General features: G+C 29.8%; 1 protein-coding gene and 1 long non-coding RNA gene across 6 annotated transcripts; one reads left to right on the forward strand and one right to left on the reverse strand.

The window, feature by feature from the left end:
- Positions 1-7,826: 7,826 nt before the first annotated feature.
- On the forward strand, positions 7,827-9,804 carry LOC111914230 (uncharacterized). 2 transcript variants are annotated; one of them, XR_008225658.1, is made up of 4 exons: positions 7,827-8,690; positions 8,774-8,832; positions 8,954-9,077; positions 9,560-9,804. It is a non-coding gene; the product is annotated as an uncharacterized LOC111914230 (long non-coding RNA). The 2 variants fall into 2 exon arrangements; XR_002857730.3 differs by having other exon boundaries at positions 7,832-8,690; positions 8,781-8,832.
- A 1,887-nt stretch (positions 9,805-11,691) lies between these two features.
- On the reverse strand, positions 11,692-17,731 carry LOC111914264 (filament-like plant protein 4). 4 transcript variants are annotated; one of them, XR_002857747.3, is made up of 7 exons: positions 17,405-17,731; positions 16,128-16,238; positions 15,730-16,042; positions 13,585-15,583; positions 13,439-13,496; positions 12,097-12,626; positions 11,692-11,983 (listed from the first exon to the last, which is right to left on the reverse strand). XR_002857747.3 is itself a non-coding variant. In XM_042897526.2 (6 exons), the coding sequence occupies exons 2-6, from the start codon at positions 16,230-16,232 to the stop codon at positions 12,162-12,164; spliced, it is 2,940 nt and encodes a 979-aa protein (XP_042753460.1). In that variant the 5' UTR covers positions 16,233-16,235; positions 17,405-17,731; the 3' UTR covers positions 11,692-12,161. The 4 variants fall into 4 exon arrangements, 3 of the variants coding, with proteins under 3 accessions (XP_042753460.1, XP_023765807.1, XP_023765808.1); XM_042897526.2 differs by having other exon boundaries at positions 11,692-12,626; positions 16,128-16,235; XM_023910039.3 differs by having other exon boundaries at positions 11,692-12,626.
- Between the last annotated feature and the right edge of the window lie 3,002 nt (positions 17,732-20,733).

Here is a 20,733-nt window from a genome sequence, read left to right on the forward strand (position 1 = left end):
GAAATATTAATTATACAATGACAGTAACCTTAGTAATAAGACATCTAATGTTGTATTCAAAAAAAATTTGAAAATCTATAATTCGTAACAATTATTTACAATATGTCATTACTAACTTTTATTAATTTGTGTTCAATTACATTCTTATTTATCAAAGCCTTTGTATATATGTAAAAGTAATACTTTAAAAATTGTTTAATGTTCATAATTTGATATTAAATTTATTTTTTTAATAAACCCGTGTAATACACAGGTCTTATACCTAGTCTACCCTAATAAATGAGAATGATTTTGCCAAATGTCATTCTCTCATGCAATTAGCCACATGTCATTTTGTTATAATTTTGAAATATATTTATTTTCCACTTGTCAATTACTTCAATTTTCATTTCCAAATATATCATTAATTTAGTTTCCATAAATTAAACCTACCATAATGACTATTAATTTCAAATTTTAGATATTAAAATTAAATTAAATTTACAGTTTAAACATTTGTGTTTAACATTTTGTTATAATTAATTCGTTTAGTACACAGGTCTGATAACTAAATATATAACTTTAATTTTTGCATTTTTTTTCTTATAGTTTTCATTTATTTCAAATTTCAAATTCAAATAAACTTTTTAAACGTTCATACTTAACATTTTGTTTTAATCAACCCATATAATATACGGGTCTCACAACTAGTATTCTAATAAATGAGGATCTATTTTGTCACATTTCAATCTAGTTTTGACACTTGTCATTTTTATAGTATTTTTGAAATAAATAATATCCACATGTAAATTTTTAATTTTTTTAAATTTCAAATTTAAAAGCCACATAATACGTATATTTATATATATATATATATATATATATATATATATATATATATATATATATATATATAGTATTAAATGTAATAAATATGATAGTAATAGCAATAAATATATTTCTTACTTCCATTTTTTAAAGCTTTATTTAAAAAAATATATTTAATATTTATATTTTGAGATATATTTTTTAATTAACCCGTGTAATACACGGGTCTTCCACCTAGTTCCATAATAAATAAAGAACTTACTCACATATGTTTTCTTTTCATTCCATTGGAAACATGACATTTTCTAAACATTTTTGATAAAATGTATTTTCCACATGTATAACAGGTCACTAAATAATTTATGCAAAATCTTATTAAAATCAATTACAGTAAATTGCTTCAAAATTGTCATCTATAATATTTTTTCAAGTTTAGAGATTATTTTTTATCGAAAGAAAAAACAAAAAACATCTAAATTCATATCTTCATATTGTGAATGATAATATATTTTTCGGATTCACTATATGAATTCGGATTCACTGTATGAATTCAGATTCACATTGTGAATTTAACGAAAAGATAATAATTTTTTTTATCGAATTTGATATCATTGGTAAAAGGATAAAAAAAAATATGAATTTATGTATTTTTAGTTTTTTTTATTGATAAAAATAAGTTTTAAAAGTTGAAAAAAAATATTGATTCCTTAATTCCATAGTTAATAATGGTTCTCTATTGAACTTCACCATATATATATATATATATATATATATATATATATATATATATATATATATATATAGAGAGAGAGAGAGAGAGAGAGAGAGAGAAAGACAGAGAGAGAGGTAGGTAGGTTCATATATGGATGCTCAATTATTATGCAGATGTAGGAACCAATCGGATTTTAGAACAAAAATGAATTCATTAATAAATTATGTTAGGGTAATTTGGTAACGTTATATATAATAATTTTAAAAACCAAAATTAAATTCAAATATATATGGAAATTCCCTAAAATAATAGATTCATTCTCCTTAAAGCCCTTCATTTTACATCCCAAAAACCCTACACCACCATTAGAGATCTTGTCATCTCTATCACCAAAGCTAGATTGTTGAATCTATTAATATTTCTCTTCCGTAAGAGAGTTTATTTCTTACCCTCAACGTTCGATGAAGCATGTTGTTGGTAGTAGGAATGAGCTTTATAGTCAGACTGGTTCGGAACCAGAACAGATTTCCTTATATTATAAGAACCGGGAACCGGACCACCGATTCCGGTTCTAGTCCTGGTTTTTCGGTTATTTTTCAAACAAGAATCGGTTAAAATGTTGTAGATGATATGTTATCTTTCAGAACCTGTAAATGATTCAATATGTAACTAAATTATGACTTTTTACATTCTAAATTGAAGTAGAAACACTAAATTACATGATCAAAAAAGAATCAAGTAATTCCAACTTCATATGAGTGAGTTATGCGTATTTTAAAAGCGGGACAGATTCCAAAAAATTTAAACAAAATGCTGAAACAGAAATACGCAACATTGATATGTTGTCTTCCGAGGTCTATAACTGATTCAATATCTAACCAAAATATGTGTTTGTACAATCTAAAATGAAGTATAAACACCAAATTACATGCTGGAAAAAAATGAAGTAATTCTGACGTTATATAAATGAGTTATGCACATTTAAAAAAGCGGGACAGATTTAGAAAAACAAAAAAGTATTGAAATATAAAAAGCGCAACATAGATATTCTTTCTTTTGGAGCATGTGTCTGATTCAATATCTAACCAAAATATATGTTTGTATAGTCAAATTAGAATTACAAACTCCAAATAACATATTGGAAAAAAAATCAAGTAATTCTGACTTTATATGAGTGAGTTATGCACATTTTAAAAAACAGGAAAATGTCAAACCGGTTCCGGTTTTTAGAACTGTGACCGGTTTTCATAAAAAACGGAGAACCGATAACCGGACCTTTTTACCAATTCCGGTTCCGGTTCGGTTCTGGTCTGATTCTAGTCCAGTTCCGGTTCCGACGGTTCTAATGCTCATCCGTAGTTGGTAGGTACGGTTTAGCAGAAAAAACGATTATTTTATTCTTTCCCGCTACCTGTTATAAGATCATAACTTTGGTTTCCTTCTCCTTCAACCGACTACTTTCTTAACATAAATCCACAATAACTGAATCTCATTATTGTGTAAGTTTTTCTCTTTTCTAATTTGGGTTTACCCTCATATATGCTTCTTTTTTCTTACCAATTATCACCACAATTTTTAACTTATTTTTTTATTTTAATTAGACTTATAATAATTGCAAAACAGTTTAAGATTATAATAGTAATTGTTGTGCTTTGGTTTCTTAGAAGTGTGAATATTATGTAGGGCTTTTCATGATCAATGGATATTTCAAAGTACGTCAGGGGTTGTTTCACTGCTTTTTTTTATTTAACTCCAATATTCTTTTGACAAAAATAATAAGAATCTCATGAACCAAAATGATATTAAAAGGAACACGTATATTCTGAAGCTTTCTGTTACTATAACAGAGTAATTATTTTTTCGAATACGGTATTTGTCCCATTTTTTATTTGTAAAATTTGAGTTTGGTGATTCAAACATATTTATTGGAATAGTGGAGGAGGAATAGATAGAAAATAAAATCTTTTATCTTGGGTTTATTGTTACTCTTCATCTGTTATTATTTATGGATTTTTTTTTTCATTTTTTTCTTTAGGCTATTTTCACTTCCGGATACAAAGCTATATTGCACATTCCAATACGAGATTATTAAGTTGACGTAGCGTTCAATTATAATTTGTATTTGATTGGTATTTTCTTTAAGAAAAAAGAACTAAGGTTTAATTTGATTAAGTGATTCGAGGATTACATTTTATTAGAATGATTGTTATTTTCTAATTAAGTAACACGAGGATTACATTCTATTAGAATAAATTATAATTTTTTATTGTCTACCACATTCTATCATATTTATAGTTTTATTCTCTTAGAATTCACTGAAATTTTTAATATTTGAAAATTGATTATGCTTTCTTTGTGGATTAATTTTTGAAGAACCGACAATGTGGAAAATAAAGAAAACCCAGAGATTGAGATTGTATTCTACCATAATGTATTCTGGCAGAATATATAAAAAGATTTTTAGAAATAATCTTCTTTAAAAATAGATTATTATTTTTGTTAGATTTTGATTTTTTTTTCTTTTTTAGTTGACCATACTTATTTTAAATCTTTAAGAGTAAATATAATTATTAACTATTATTAGTCATATTTTTTTTCTAGAATGAATGTAATAATTGTTTATAGTTTTTTTGAAGAAATAATATAATTAGTGATTCTTAAAGAATAAAACCCATTTTATATAAAATTTATATCCTTTTATTCTTGATAATATGCTGTATAATTCTTTAAGCATGTTAATTATCAAAAAGATCTTGAATGAAACCATATTATGTAAGAATAAAATCAAAAATATATTTACTAATTTATGGATAACTTTCTGTCATTTTAACAAAATAAAATCGGTTATTATTAAAAAGTTATGTTAGAATTGAATTAAAATTAAATTCATTTAAAATATTCAGATTTTTAAAATTAAGAGAATTAATTATCCCTTAAAATCTGAAATTTTCTTTTTTAAATATAGTTTAATTGACAAAAATACCCTTATCCTAAAATGTATATGATTATATGGTATATGTTATCATATTATAATTGTTAGCCTATATATTATTAGCTCACTTGTTTATGGGCTCTTTAGTCTTTAGCCCATTAGGGTTTTGTCTAGCTAGTATTTATATCCGCTTTATTCTTTGTAGCATTTATGCTTTCATTGAGAACCTTGTAATTTCTCTCTATCATAATCATATGACAATGTTATCATGGTATCAGAACGGAGGTTTGTTACATTGTTAGAAGACTTTGTAGCAGTCATTTGTGGCGCGGATCGATTTCTAGGGTTACTGTAGCAGTTTTGATAGCTTATTCGTTCGGTCTGATGATGTTTATTCGTTGGTGATATTCAAGTTATTGATGGTATTCATTTGTTGTTGCTGTTGATTCGTTGTTGTTGTTCGATTTCTTGTTGATGGGTCTGTTGATCGGTACAAGGTCAGACTTGTAGCAAAAGGGTATTCCCAACAGTATGGTTTTGACTACGAGGAGACATTTTCCCCAATTGCAAAGATGATGACAGTTCGTACTGTGATTGCAGTTGCATTCGTTCGACAATGGAAGATCTTTCAAATGGATGTCAAGAATGCATTTTTGAATGGTGACCTCCATGAAGAGGTTTATATGACTCCTTCACTAGGAATTCAGCACCAGTCGGGTGAGGTTTGTCAGCTTCGCAAAGCTTTGTATGGTCTCAAGCAAGATCCTCGTGCTTGGTTTGAAAAATTCTCCACAGTGATTACCTCTCTTGGATTTGTCCAGAGTAATCATGATTATTGTTTGTTTGTTAGATGCTTGAGTGTAGGACTGATCCTTTTGTTCTTATATGTGGATGACATGATTATTACTAGTGATGACCATGGTGATATTGAGTCTTTGAAGCATGATCTAGCTCATCGATTTTCTATGAAAGATTTGGGCTTGATGCGTTATTTCTTCGGTATTGAGGTAGCTTAGTCTAAGAAAGGGTATCTTCTTTCTCAGACTAAATATATATCTGACTTGTTTACACGGGCGGGCCTCTCTGACAATCGGATTGTTGATACTCCCTTTGAAACCAATGCACGATACTCTCCTACTGATGGTGTTCCTTTATCTGATCTGAATCTTTATCACACTGTTGTGGGAAGTTTGGTTTATCTCATAGTTACTCGTCCATATATTGCTCATGTTGTTCATGTTGTCAGTCAGTTTGTTACTACTCCTACCTCTGTTCATTGGGGAGCTGTACTCCGTATTCTGAGATATCTTTGTGGCACTCAGTTTCAGACCCTCTTATTTCCCTCCACGTCTTCTCTTGAGTGATTAGGATGGAGATCGTTATGATCGTAAATCCACCACCGGATTTTGCGTATTTCGTGGGGAGTCTCTCATTTCATGGAAGAGCAAGAAAGAAGACATTGTCTCTAGATCTTCCACGGAGGTTGGATATCGTGCTATGGCTGTAACTACATGTGAGATTAACCGGTTACGGTGACTACTTACAGATATGGGATTTCACATTTCTTCATCTACTCCCTTGCATTGTGATAACAAAAGTGCGATACAAATTGTGAAAAATTTTGTTTTTCATGAGCGGACGAAGCACATTGAGATTGATTATCATTTTACCCGTCATCACCTACAGCTCGGGACCATGTCGCTTCTGTTTGTTTTATCAACCTTGCAGCTTGCGGATATTTTTACGAAGGCTCTATCGGCCTCTCGATTTCGGTTCTTGTGTGACAAACTCTCAATGCTTATTGTTGTGGCATTGTGAGTTTGAGGGGCATGTTAGCTTATATATTATTAGCCCACTTGTTTATAGGCTCTTTAGTCTTTATCCCATTAGGGTTTTGTCTAGCTAGTATTTTTACATGTTTTATTCTTTGTAGCCTTTATGCTTTCATTGAGAACCTTGTAATTTCTCTCTATCATAATCATATGAAAATGTTATCAATAATAACATAGATCTTCACATCATGGACATTCATTTTATTAACCAACTAGGTGTGAGACCTATGTATCACATGGGTTTATTTAAAAAAAAAAAATTAAATATGAAATTTTAACAAATTGAGAAGTTTGAATTTATAAGAAAAATGAGAAAAATTTTAAATTATTAAAATTAATGAGACTTTAATACATTGAATACATTACATATATAAACAATTTCTAATAAATACCTTACATATAAATGTGGAATTTTAATTTAATAAAATAAAAATTACAATAAAATGACAAGTGGAAAATAGAAAATTCAAAAATTCTAGAGAATGTCATGTGTCTAAATGAAGGAGAATAGTACATGTGGCAAAAAGATATTGATTTATTAGGTAGGATTGGTCAAGAATTATCCTTACCTAAATACAATAGATGTTATCTGCTTTATAACCTAGCCTTGAATATATATATATATATATATATATATATATATATATATATATATATATATATATATATATATATATATATATATATATATATATATATATATATATATATATATATTCTAGTTGTTCTTATTTGCTTCTATTTACCATCATAATTATAATAAGATCACATGAAGGACATAGGTTTTCTTGGACTATAAGTTGTCTCTTCATTATGCCCATCACTCTAGCATTCCTTTGATCACATGTGGAATTGTGGACCCTTTATAACTTTATGATCCTTTCGAGAAGCCATAAACAACTAAAAAATGGTGCAAAAGTAAATCATTTTACGGTTTAATCGTAAGAAACGAATAAATTAGTATCTAAGAATAGTTTAAAGTGACAAGGATGGTTGTGTCTATGCTCCCATAGACAAAGAGACCAAGACTAGTGGTTCAAATACATAATTGATGTGTTACAAAAACTTGGTTGGGCCACCAACTCCAATTTGATCTTAATAAAGACGTAATTTCAAAGCATATAATTATTATTGACAATGGTTGTCTCTTGTTTGTTCATGTAACGATTAGGCCGATACTTAAGTGGTAAGGATGGTTGTGCTTTTGCTCCCCTCGACAAAGAGACAAAAACTTGTGATTTGTTTTTTATAATTATAATTTAGATTGGTTTTGTCTCTTGGTGTTCTATGGACTAGAAAGATGCAAATTTGTTTTAGAAACATCCACATATGATTTTTAGGTGGCATGTAGTTTGATGATAAAATATTTTGTGTAAATAGTTGTGAACAAATCATATTCATAAATCAGAAATGCCACTTGGTTGGCTATAACTTATAAGGAAAGAAATTATAGAATTTTGATATTTTATGGGCCTTGAATTGAAGACTCGATCACCAGACCCGTTTCCTCCTCAGCCGGCGTTAATTTGGACCAGACCCATGTTTCTGGACAAGAAGGGGACGCGAAGCCTCTTTGGAAGTCGAATGGATAACCCTCTACTATTTAAATGTCAAGTGGACTATATGAAATTGATTTTATAGATTAGTTCGTATTAATGGTTTTAGATATTGTAATAACTATTATTGGATTATATTTCACTTGTCAAATGTTATTATAAAATAGAATAATGTCTTAAAAGGGTAATATATTTTTTTATTTGTATATATTTGGTTATTGAGTTTTTTTTTCGTCTGCATTTATCCTTTCAACTTGTTAAATTATACACATTCAGTCCTTATGACCGGCTACTTCAGGTTAGCCGGTAAAAATGACTTAATATGGTAATATATTTCTTACTTTGTATATATTTAGTCTTTAATATTTTTGTACAGATTTAGTCCTTAATATTTTTTTGTTGCAAAATAAATCATTTTTGTTTTTATACTCTTTCAATACTTATTAATGATTTTTTTTATGTTTTTCTCACGACATCTTATGTGAGACAATCATTAATCAGGTGTTCGGAGCTTTTGATGCTTATGTCCATCGCGAACTCGACTACTTGGTTCAGGCCCGGCCCAAATACATGTGTGAGATGGGTAAAGGCCCAGGGCAGTATAAATGGAGGGGCATCAGATTAGTCCAATAAGCAATATGTATATATATGTTTCGGCCCAAGAAAATTAGCCTAATACTCTTTTGTCTGGTGCAAGGCGTGCAATCTGAGCGGGAAAACGGAAAAGAATTAGCAATAGCAGCGCAAGTTGTATCTGCATGTGTGATTGCCTGATTGCCAATCGACGCTTCGAAATCCGGAAGCTATAGAAGATTGAGAAGCTGTCTTAATCAAATTCAAATTGACTAAATGTATGTTTTTAATCCGATTTCGGTTTTCGTTACTTCTATTTTCATATTCTCCAACTTCTGAATACTTTTGTGGCTTTTGTAAGGATTTAGGGATTCCTGTTTCCCTTTTTCTGATCTGGTGGTTCATTGATTCTTGTTTGAGGTATACCAATTTAGTGATTCATTGATTACCGTTTGAGGGATACCCTTTTCTGATTTGTTGATTCTTTTCTCCTATTCTCCTTTTCTTATAACTATTCTAATTTGATGATTCCCATTTCCAGATTTGTATGATTAGAAAACTTGGAGTCCGAAGTTGGACTCTTAGAGACTAAGAGATTGAAGCCTTCATTTCAGTTTTCCTGATTTGAATGAGTTGCAGACCAGAGTTCGAGGCCTTGTTATTCGGTAATTCCTAAATCTTTTTTCTTATCACTTTTCTAATTCCGTTCTGAGGTATACAATATATTTATCAATTGAACTTCTGAATTTTTATGTTATGTTTAGTGATTCATTTGGGTGGAGGTATACCAGATACTAATCAATTGAACTTATGAGTTCTAATTATTGTTGCTATTATACATTAGTTTTTAAAAAAAAAGGTTCTTATTTCTGATTTCATTACCCCTTTTCCAGGTTAGTTGACATATTGATATTGATAGTGTAAACAAAAACAAAAAATCTGGGATCTTCCTTTAATTAGATTTTTTGTTAGAAATGAAAAAGTCAGTGAAAATAGTTCTAATGATCTGATTAATAGTTTTAATGATATACATAATATTGCTACACATCCGATTGGAAATTCCAATGATTTGGTTGATTGTTTCAATGATTGTGAGAATAATGAATTTGTTGATAAAGTTAAATCAAATGAATTTATTATTTTGCAGAAATTATTTTTGGATGAAGCATATAAAGATGAAAGTCCATGAGCATCTATTCAAATAACAAAGTTTACAAGAAGAATGGATATGATCCGGAAGCATCATGACTCAATAAAGATTGAATTAGTAAGCAAAATATTGAAAGTCAATTTTAACAAAGTCTTGATTAATGTAAAATAATAGTGGTTTTTATTCAAAAATCACAAGGCATCCTTTTAAGTGATTTTGTAAGTTTTTGGTTTGTAATTGTATTGGTTCTGTTTGACTGTAACTTTAATTGAATTTTTGTATTATAATTTTTTTTTGTATGAGTTTTGTCTATTGAGCGCAGTCTAAACATATAGGCATAAAATTCTTATCTCGCCCGGGGCATTAAAACCCAATGGACCGGCCCTGACTTGGTTGCTTATGTTATGTGTTCTGAATGTCATAACTTCTTCATACGATCTCAGATTTTAACGAGCTTTATATCCATGTGTTTGTATTTTAGTCTACTAAAATTTTCGTTTAGATTACTCCAGTTAAAAATTAATATATTTTTACTTACGATCTTTATATCCATATGTTTTTATGAATGCATGTATGGATTTTTTTTTATAAAATCGTAAGTAAAAATATATTACATTTTAACGGGAGTAGTCTTAACAAAAGTTGTAGTAGACTCAAAAAACGAACACATGGATATAAAGATCGTTAAAATTTGATATTGTATGAAGAAGTTACAATGTTTAGAACACAAGACCTAAGTCAAACCAGAAGACCTAAGCAACCAAGCAGTCGAGGTCGAGATGGACATAAGCATCAACAACCCAAAACACCTCATTAATGATTGTCTCATGTAAGATGTCGTGAGAAGAAATTAAATAAATCATTCATAAGTACTGAATGAGTACAAAAGCAAAAATGACTTATTTTGAAACAAAAAAAAATATTAAGGACTAAATGTGTATAAAAATTAAGGACTAAATGTGTACAAAATGAGAAATATATTACCCTATTAAGTCATTTTTTCCGACTAACCTAGAGTAACCTGTCATAATGACTGAATGTGTACAATTTAACAAGTTGATGGGGGGTAAATATGGACGAAAAAACTCAGTGGCCAAATGTATACAAATCGAAAAATATATTACACATTTTAAGTCGTTATCCTTATAAAATATGTATTATATTTTTTGCACGTCACAACAAATTTATTACTTATCTTATTTTCTATTTTTTTTTAAATTGTCATATTTGACCAACCAAAAAATAACTTATAAGTTAGTTTTATAAAAGAAGGTGATTCTTCCACTTAAAAAATTGATTTACCTACATAAAATATAAGTTTCATTGATTTGTAAGATAGTTGCAAATATGATGTGTCGTGTCGATTAATCAATTTCTTAAGTGGAAGAAACACTTAAGGGGGTGTTTGACTTAGCTTTTCCAAAAGTCTTTTTTGAAAAAGAAAAAAAAGCAAAAGATGTTTGGCAAACTTACTTTTAGAAGCTACTTTTGAAGTTTTTACATAAAGAAAATGAACTTTTTGGAAAAGTCAGGAAATCCTGACTTTTTGTAACTTTTCCAAAAAGGACTTTTAGGGTTTGAAAAGCTAAGCCAAACACCCCCTTAGACTAGCATATTTTAGCATTTACTTTTAAGTGGAATATTCATCCTCACGTGTTCACCAACAAGTCTTTAGGAACTTTTAGCTTTTACTTTTGAGAAAAAAACTCGAATGAAAACAAAAAGTTTCATTCGTAGTACTAGCTTAAAGTTTTCGCTTTCAACAAAAAAAACTTCAAATCCAAGAGCATTTAACAAAAAGCTATTTTGCATATTAACTGAATTATCTCTTAAAAAATAAACCCACATTTTGTGATTAAACGTCTATTATCTTATGTTTGCTTTCTCCCAAGAATAAATTAAAAATATTCTTTCATAAGTTCAGCCATTAAGGAAAAACACAAGTAAAAGCGAAACATTCTTCACATGGTTGTACTGTTGAGTACAGTTATATGTTTATAATATAACTCGGCTGTTAGGTTAATTTTTTCTAATCAAACTACCATGGCTTTGTATAAAATGTTATAACTTTCGTAATGTAACATAACGATAAAATACTTTCAAATTTTTTATAAATATATTTAACATGATTTCATCGAAACTCCTTATGAATCCTTAATTTAATAAATAATAAGATAGTACAACATATTAAACTTGCAAACAAGCAAATACAATCATTCGAACCTTATAAGCCTACGTTTTTTTTTCCTTTACAAACTTGTACAATTACCACATCTAAAAACAACCAAACCAAATTGAAAACCATGCAAATCCAACCATTATCACCACACTGTTTTCGTTTAACTTAAAACAACAACAGTTGTTTCTTCAAAAGTTAAAAACATATTTCATCAAAAACTTATGTCATCATCATCATCTCCACTGAAAACAAACCAACAAAAAAAAATAAAAATATAACAATATAACAATCCATACACTACTTTCATCAGAGAGACAAATGGAAGAAGACCCACATACAAAAAATAAAAATTTACCTCGCAACAATCCCAAAATCTCCATAGTAGTAGTAGTAGAAGTAGTAGTATCTACACAAGTTTTTTCACTTTGCTTTTGTGGAAAAGAACCTGCTAAATCCACGTCCATTGTTGTTCTTTTCAGGTGTGGGATTTGATGATGATGAAGAAGATGATCCGGATTTAGTTGGGCGATGTTTTGAGGTTCTTGAAGTTATTGGTGATTTTAAAAGATTGTTTCCTTCAGAATCCCATGGATCTAAATGAGCTGGAGATGGAGACTCATTTCCCATATGATGAACTAAATTATTATTATTATTATTATTATTGTTGTTGTTGTTGTTCATTCCATTGCTTGTTGTTGTTACTTCATAATCTTCTTCTTCTTCATCTTCTTCTGTAAAAGTTTGACTTTTTTGACTTGTCTCTCGAATTGGAGACCCCATGAATTCAGTTGTTGGAGGTCGCATGCCTTTTAACTGTTTTCCTAGGAGGAATATTGTTTCTTGACACTCTGCTAATTTCTCTGCAGCAGCTGCTAATTCTCTCTCCTGAAAATAGTTTTTTTTTTTAGAGGAAATTACGTAAATGGTCCTTGTAGTTTCTGGATATTAACGTGTTTGATTCGATATTGAAACTGTTTTCAGTTTTGGTGTTTATTTCGAGGTTTTGTAATTTTTTATCGGTTTCGGTTTAGTCCTTGTTTTGACATTTTATATCGGATTTGGTACTTGTTTCAAAGTTTCAGGGACTAAATCGATTATGTACCTTGAAATAAGGACCAAAAGTGAAAAAAGGGTTTGATTTTGGTCATTTTTCAAGGTTCTGGGGACCAAAATCTTTATGAAACCTTAAAATAAGGACCACATTTGGAAATTCTCTTTTGAAAACAAAGGTCCCTGTGCTTTTGTTGTTTCTACCATGTTTAGTCCAAAGCTGAAACCTTTTTTCACTTTTGGTCCTTACTTTAAGGTTTCATATCAATTTTGGTCCCTAATTTCAAAGTTTCATATCAAATTTGGTCCTTTATTTCAAGGTGATGAATCGATTTTGGTCCTCCAAAGTTTCCAGGAACCAGAATCGATACAAAACTTTAAAATAAGGACCAGAAATGAAAAAAAGTTTTCAACTTTAGACTAAACACAGTAAAAATCAGAAAACACAGGGACCAGTTTGGTAAATTACTCTACTTGACAACACAAACAGTAGTATAGTGAAACTGAAACTTGCAGGTTCAGTCCAATTTCAGATTTTGTTACATAACTCATCCTTGTTGTTTCAACTTTAGTCCCTGGCTTGTTATATTTATAATTTTTAAATGACCATTTTGCCCTTGGACCAAAACAAAGATTACAGATTTTACCTGGTTACTTTTACCATCCGTCTCAGCAACCGGAGGTGGGGTGTTTTCAGTTTCAATCCTAAAACATAAATTAAATGTCAATATTACAATTAAAAATTTAAACTTGTATATAAATAAATTAGAATTTAGAAAATATATTTATTTACCTTTGCAATTGTTCTAGAAGATCTTTGCACTTTTCCTCAGTCTCCTTATGATTCTTCTTCTCTTCTTCCAGCTCATTATCCAACATTGTAATCTTTTCTTCTAGAACATTCACCCGATTTTGCAACTCATTTGCACGAACTTCAAGTGAATTATAAGATTCAGCCATACACTTAAGCTGAGTCTCAAACAACCCGTTTGACTTTTGAGCATTGGTCAACTGAGATTTCACTTCAGTCAAAGTCAACTCAGTTTCACTCAACTGTAGCTTTGTATTTTCAAGATTCTCATTACATTTTTCAAGATCCATAAAAATCTTCTCTTTTTCTAACTTCAACTCTTCAAACTCCTCAAATGAACATTTCCAAGGTGAAACTGTTGTTTCAGAGGTAGGTACAGAGTTTTCATTTTCATGGGGTATGTCAGGGTCAGAAGTGGAATCTGAAAATTGAGTTGAATTTGAATAGTCAACTTTATTTTCAGGTAAAGCGATTTTGTCAATGCAATCTGGACTACTTGTTTCAGCATCATTCACAAAAGTAAAACGAAGCTCACCAGCTTTACCAAGAACACCAGAAAGAGAAACAACAAAATCTTGCAATTTTACTTTTTTGTCCTCAATCTCTTTGTAAATGACCGAAAACCCCTCGACCTTTTGCACAAACCCATTCTCTTCAATTCCAACCACAGATTTCGCTTCCTTTTCCACAGTCATTACAAAATTGTAAATCCCAGAAATCGCATCACCCAATTCTTGATCATCGTGTGAAATTACGTTTATACCCTTTGGATTTAATTCTTCGGTCTCCGGGGTTTCTTTACTCACTGAGTCGGTGGCTAGCTTTTCCATCTCCAAGAAATCATCCATGAGCTCCAAATTGTTTGCATTTTCAGATCTTTGAGGACTTTCAGGAATCTTATTATTATTATTATCTTTTTTATTATGAGTCAACTCAGAAATCAAAGCTGTAGCCCAAGAACCTGTGACACTAACTTCATCATCATTACCCTCTTCAGAAAAGGAAGCCACACTAGGCGCGTTACTTGCGTTTTGAATTTGACCAGAATACCCTTTGACTTGACTTTCAAGACTCTGAAGTTTACTAACTGTTTTAGCACAAATGTTTCTAGAAGCTTGTAGCTCAGTGTTACGTTTAGCTAAAGCTTCTTTCAACATCTTTGTTTCCTCTTCCATTCCTAGTATTCTCTCTGTTAACATTTCGTTTTCTTTTTTGTAATTTTGTAAACTGTCAAGGGTAAAATCGGGCAAAGAAGAAAAGCTTTGACTATGTTGACTATGTTGACTATGTGGACTATGTGGGCTCGGGGGTTTGACTGGAGACCGTTTGACTCGTGACTCACCATAATCTCTCCCTAAACTATCAACTTCAAGTTTCATTTGAGCTAAAGCAGCGGGACCCGGTAATTTCTTTCTGACAAGTCCACGTAGGCGTTGACACTCGGCTTCTAATTTAGCTATCTTTCTTACACCTTCTAAATGCTGTTTATTTGCCACGTCAGCAGACCTAACACTCATGTTTTTTTCCTCATTTCGAATCTCCAACTCTTTAGCAACAATATGTAATTCGTATTTCAAAGAATTGATTTCTCTTTCACATGATTCGATATCGGATTTTAACCTTTCGATTTCTGCTTCCTTTTCGGATTTTTCTTCACTCATTTTGATCAACATGTTTGAGCGTTCTTGTAAAGATCTTGAAATTGCAGCATTGTCAGCAGCTGATCGCATCAGTTCTTGATCAAGATTTGAGACTTTTGTATCGAATTCGAGTTTTAATTTGTCCCATTGTTTTGTTTTTGCAAGAACAACATCGTGGATGATTTGTTCGTGTTCTTCTTTCAGGTTTCTTATTTGTCTCATGCATTCCTTTAAAGCTCCATCTAAATGTGAAGCTCGATCTTCAGCAGTAAGTTTTAGTAAAGTTACTGATTCTAGATGGTTTTTTAGGGTTGCTGCTTCTGCTTCTGCCTTTTCCCAACCTATAAAAATCATCTTTTTAGATTTTTTTTAACAGATGATAGCAAGATAATAAGATTTTCTTTATACAAAAGGTAATTGCTTTTCTCTTGTTTTAGAATGAATAAGTTTTATGTCATATTGTGATAGAATGAAAACATGAACATACCACAGACAGCTTCTTCAGCAACTTTTGCGTGTTGTTTGACAAGATTCTCCTTTGTTGTCATTTCTGAATGGGCTTCAGAAAGCTGCTCATTCAATTCCTTCACTTCATCTTCTAGATTCTTTATTTGATCTTCATATACAAGTTGTTGATCTTCATATCGTTTCACTTGTTCATCGTATGATTTCACTTGATCTTCGTATGATTTCATTTGATCTTCATATGATTTTACTTGATCCTCCAATCCAGTTAAATGGGAATATGACTCCACAGAAATTTGGACATAGTTTGGCTTTTTGTAGCTATCTTGTTTCACCTGAAATGTGATGAGGATGATATAAATAAAGAGGTTTTATAAAGATTTTATAAAGAATTATTAAAATGTTACTGAATGAAGAAACCTTGTCACTTTGAGAGGCAGCTGAAGAAGGGACACCAACAGATTCTGATACAACAACAGCTTTATCAGATGACTTTTTCTTCCATGGCCAACTCCGGCGATCCATGGTCTACTGTTACATGTGTACAAAAGAATAAAAAAAATCAAGTAACAATAATATAAAAGATAAATATGAAGTTAATTGCTTCTTAATTATTCAACCATAAGTTTGCTTGCAGATTAAGACTTATGTAACATGTTTCTTATAAAGAAATAATCAAATTGTCTTTAATGTAACAAAGATTATTGAAAACAAACCTGGAGGAAGAAAAGAAAAAAAAAAAAAAGTAAAAGAGTTTCTGGGTTTCTGGTTTCTGACCCTGCACAAGAACCAGGAAGATGATATTGATTCCTCACTGTACTTTTCTGCTCATGCAGGGCATTCAGAAACCATGGTAACAGTTAAAAGGTTATCGAATTTTCATTTTAAATAATATTAATTTGCGATGAGGGAGGGGTAGGGAAAGAGAATGCAGATTAAGACCCAACACCAACAGCCCTAGAAAACAAATGTTCAGAATTGACATTCAGGAGAAGAAAAGGAAAAAGAAAAAGGTAGGCTAAGATGAAAAGTGACAATCTAAAGTTGAAGAAGGATAGACTAAAATGAAAGGAATCCCAATCAACAAGAATAGCATGCATCACCAAATCTGGAGAATTATCTCGGCGAATAAAAATATAAAAGAAAAACCAAAAAAAAACAAACACCGACATCATTTAGGAAAAAATCAAAGCTAACCATACTAAATTACTAATTAATTAAAATACTCCATGATGAAGAGTACACTGGTTGGTTACAGATTCCTCCAGTTCATATACGTAATCTGTCAATTCATAGGCTAATTGAAAAAGAAAAAATGAAAAAAGCCAATAAGGAATCAATTTTCAGTGAGAATTTTTTAGTAACAAAGATGACCTAACAATGTAATGTAAAATGATTTCAGATTGTTACTCTTATCAGAAATAGTCAAAATTCATATCTAATTGAAGATCAGTAAAGTTGAAGAAACACCGAATCGCCGATAAACAGTATACTAGATTGAAAGTAGATAAAAAGAAACAAATTTGGAATTAAACTTTAAAAAAAAGTATCAACGCAAATAACCTTATCAATCTAGAACTCGATTAGATCAAGGACGGATAGGAAAACATTTCGTCTCGAGAAAAGCGCAAAGCGAAAACCGATTAATAACTTGAGAACTAAACAGAGATCGCAAACATCGATGATAATAGACTTACCAGTAGCAATGTAGTTCTCCGAGAGAGAAAATGAAAGTGAGAAACGAAAACAATAAACAGATAGAAGTCGATTGATGAAGCTCGATTGAAGAATTTTGTCTTTTCAGTTCCTGTAGCAATTAGAGATCCACACTTTATGCTTGTCTGTAAATTCAGATTCTCTTCAGATGTGTGATATGGCGGTTGTGATGAGTGGACGTCGTGGTGGTGGTGGTGATGGTGGTGGCCGATGTGGTGGTGGTGGTGGGTGGGTGGCGGAGAGATAAAATTTTATATATCCGGAGGGGGAAGGCTGCGTTAGGTGTCACTTAAAAACTCAGGGGTTGAGAAGCACTTTAAAATACATCACCATGTATTGCAGTATATAGAAATTTCACTTTCACCCCCTACTTTTACTTTTAGTTGTATTTGAAAATTTCACTTTTGACCCCCTTAATTATAACCATGGTACATATTTGTACCTTAAAAATTAATAAGTTCTACTTAGTTTAAAAATTATGAAAAATCTAAGATTTATTTAGTTTAAAGTAAGAGATGTTATATGAATATTATGAACTATTTAGAAATACAATTAAAATAATGTTTTAGTGTCTTAATAATTCTGAAGACAACGAAAAACCATTATTGTTGCATCTTGTACTATCACTCAATATTAATGAATGTTTTTTTTTTGACATTATAATTGAAATACATTGCATAAATTTGTGTAACAAACAATGCTTCATACATTTATTATATGTGGTTTTTATGCCACAAACTTACATTTTAACGTATAAATTTTAAATGATTAAATAACTAATTTGTATAATTGTTGATCATTTAATTTTAAAATATCGAAGTCAGTACCATTATATTGCGATTGGAGTTGGTGTATTTGATTACTATTGTACGTGTAGAATTTAAATATAGATACATTTTCTCCTACTTTTTTATTTTTATAAAATGTGTCAAATTAGTGTTCAAAAAATGTACTTTTATTTATTTTAACTTATTTTTGGTATGCATTTGAAAACGTCACCTTAACCTCTACATTAACTATTGCGTAAGTTTGGAAATGTATGCTTGACCTCAATATTTATTTTTGATAGTACTATTAGTATACTATACATCATTTCTATCATCATCTCTTTAACATCCACCAACTTGATTACTTTTTCTTTCAAAGTATTCATTGAATTATGTCTATCCTCAATATTATTCATCCACTCTTGATAATTATCATTTTATTTTATTTTTATATGCTTAGGTCATTAATTAGTATTAAGATATCTACGTTATTAATAGATTATTACTAGACTGATTCTATACTATTAATAAACAAATGAATTAAAATACTATGGTCTTTATTATAAATTAACTTAATTGACATCATATGATATAAAAAACTAAGCATGATATATGAGCAAGATGCCTATTACATGCAAGGTTATACGGATTAAATAATTGGTTATTAAGTTTCTTGATTTAATAAGTTATGTCTTATGAAATCAACCTTGGAGTTTTACCTTCAACCTCTAGTACCATGACCATAGTCTATTATTTTTCGTTTCAAAGGCCCCCAACTTCAATAAATGTTAATGAACCCACATGAATTTTATATATGTGTGATAAGACTATTATATAAATAACTTTTAAGTTTATGTTTGTAAAAAAAAAAGTATTTTATTTATAAATATTTAAAAAAATCAAAATGTTGATTATAATACAAGAATAGTGTTAATATTTTTATAAAGAAATAGTAATAGTGTTTCCCTTGGAATTGAGAAACCTCAACAGTCGTATTTTTTGCTAAAATCAGACATCATACATAGTTTTTAGGGACGAAAAGGAATAGTTTTGGGTGAAAACTTAGAATAGAATCATAATTCCAAATTTTTGTGAGAAACTAGAATAAAATCAAAATCCCAAAATTTTGTCTTGTTTTGGATGCTAAAGCATACACATATTATATTTATTTTTATACACTATCAACTTCTCTAGAGACGTTTTCTATTTATTTTATATTGATAAAATATGTTTAAATAATATTTTTAACGTTTTTCTAATTTTTAAAATTTATTTTTCATGTAACAATCCAAACATGATTTATATCTAAACTCTTAGGGGGTGTTTGGCTTAGCTTTTACAGCCAAAAGTCCTTTTTGAAAAAAAAAAAAGCAAAAGATATTTGGAAAACTAGTTTTAAAAGCTACTTTTTGAAGTTTTTACATAAAAAAAAGAAACTTTTTGGAAAAATCAAGAAATTCTGACTTTTTGTAACTTTTCCAAAAAGGACTTTTGGGATATGAAAAGCTAAGTCAAACACCCCCTTAATCTTTTAGATTTGGTTAATAAAATAAAGAGTGTGACTAATATAAATGTTAGGATAATAACTTTTCATATTAATATGACTAATTTTCAAAAAATTATAAATAAACCAAAAATACAAACTAAATGACAATGGACTCTTTGGGTCTGAGTATCTTATTTATTTATCCTTTTTTTATTAAAATTATTTTCATTTTGTTTGGGTCACAAATAATGCAAATGGATATGCATTATGTTGATTGCATTCTCAACGTTTTGTAAGGGACACTGAAAAATATAATATTTTCATGACAATCAAGAATAAAAAAATTTATAATTGTGGAAAGAATGCATCTTTCACATGAAGGGAGTAAAGTGCATATAGCCATATATGAAACACTAAAATAATCATTTTCTATACCTGAGGGGTAAGTATTGCATCTATTTAATATATAAAGGAGTAGAGTGTAATATTAGAAACAGTTAAAAAGAAGTGGGAATAATCATATGATATCATAATAAGATTTACTTCTTTCCTCTATTTACAACAAAATTGCAAATCACTCCCTCAATAAAACCTAAAATTACAACTTTTTTAAGGAAAACATATACATTAAATACGTATGTTTGGAACAAACGTTCCCAAAATCATAAAATTAGTATACATAATATAGAAATACGATGAATTAATATAATACTATACTGAATAAGACATAATATTATAAGTTTAAAAAAGAAATATACAGTTACATTTTATAACCATACATCCATAACAATACAAAAAATCATGAGGGTGGTATCACATTTTATAAATAAAGGGTACATATTAGTACTGTTGATTTTATTAGTTCAAATTACTGAAAGTATTTAGCTGAAAATAAGCTATTAATTATTTGTGTACACAAGATTCTGAAAATCCATTAATTGTGTTTAAATAGTAAATACATATACTGAATATGGACAAACCCTAATCTGTGTGTACCAGTTTTAACAACAGTCTCAAAACTATACATACATACTAAAAGATATATACATACATACAT

Source organism: Lactuca sativa, chromosome 8 (genome assembly GCF_002870075.4).
Source record: "Lactuca sativa cultivar Salinas chromosome 8, Lsat_Salinas_v11, whole genome shotgun sequence".
NCBI lineage: Eukaryota > Viridiplantae > Streptophyta > Magnoliopsida > Asterales > Asteraceae > Lactuca > Lactuca sativa.

Coding starts and splice junctions, on each gene's coding strand:
- LOC111914264 (XM_042897526.2), bottom strand. CDS start 16,232: ATGGATCGCCGGAGTTGGCCATGGAAGAAAAAGTCATCTGATAAAGCT. Junction 13,497..13,584: donor CTTCTAGAACAATTGCAAAG/GTAAATAAATAT, acceptor TTTATGTTTTAG/GATTGAAACTGAAAACACCC. Junction 12,627..13,438: donor CGGATGGTAAAAGTAACCAG/GTAAAATCTGTA, acceptor AACTATTTTCAG/GAGAGAGAATTAGCAGCTGC.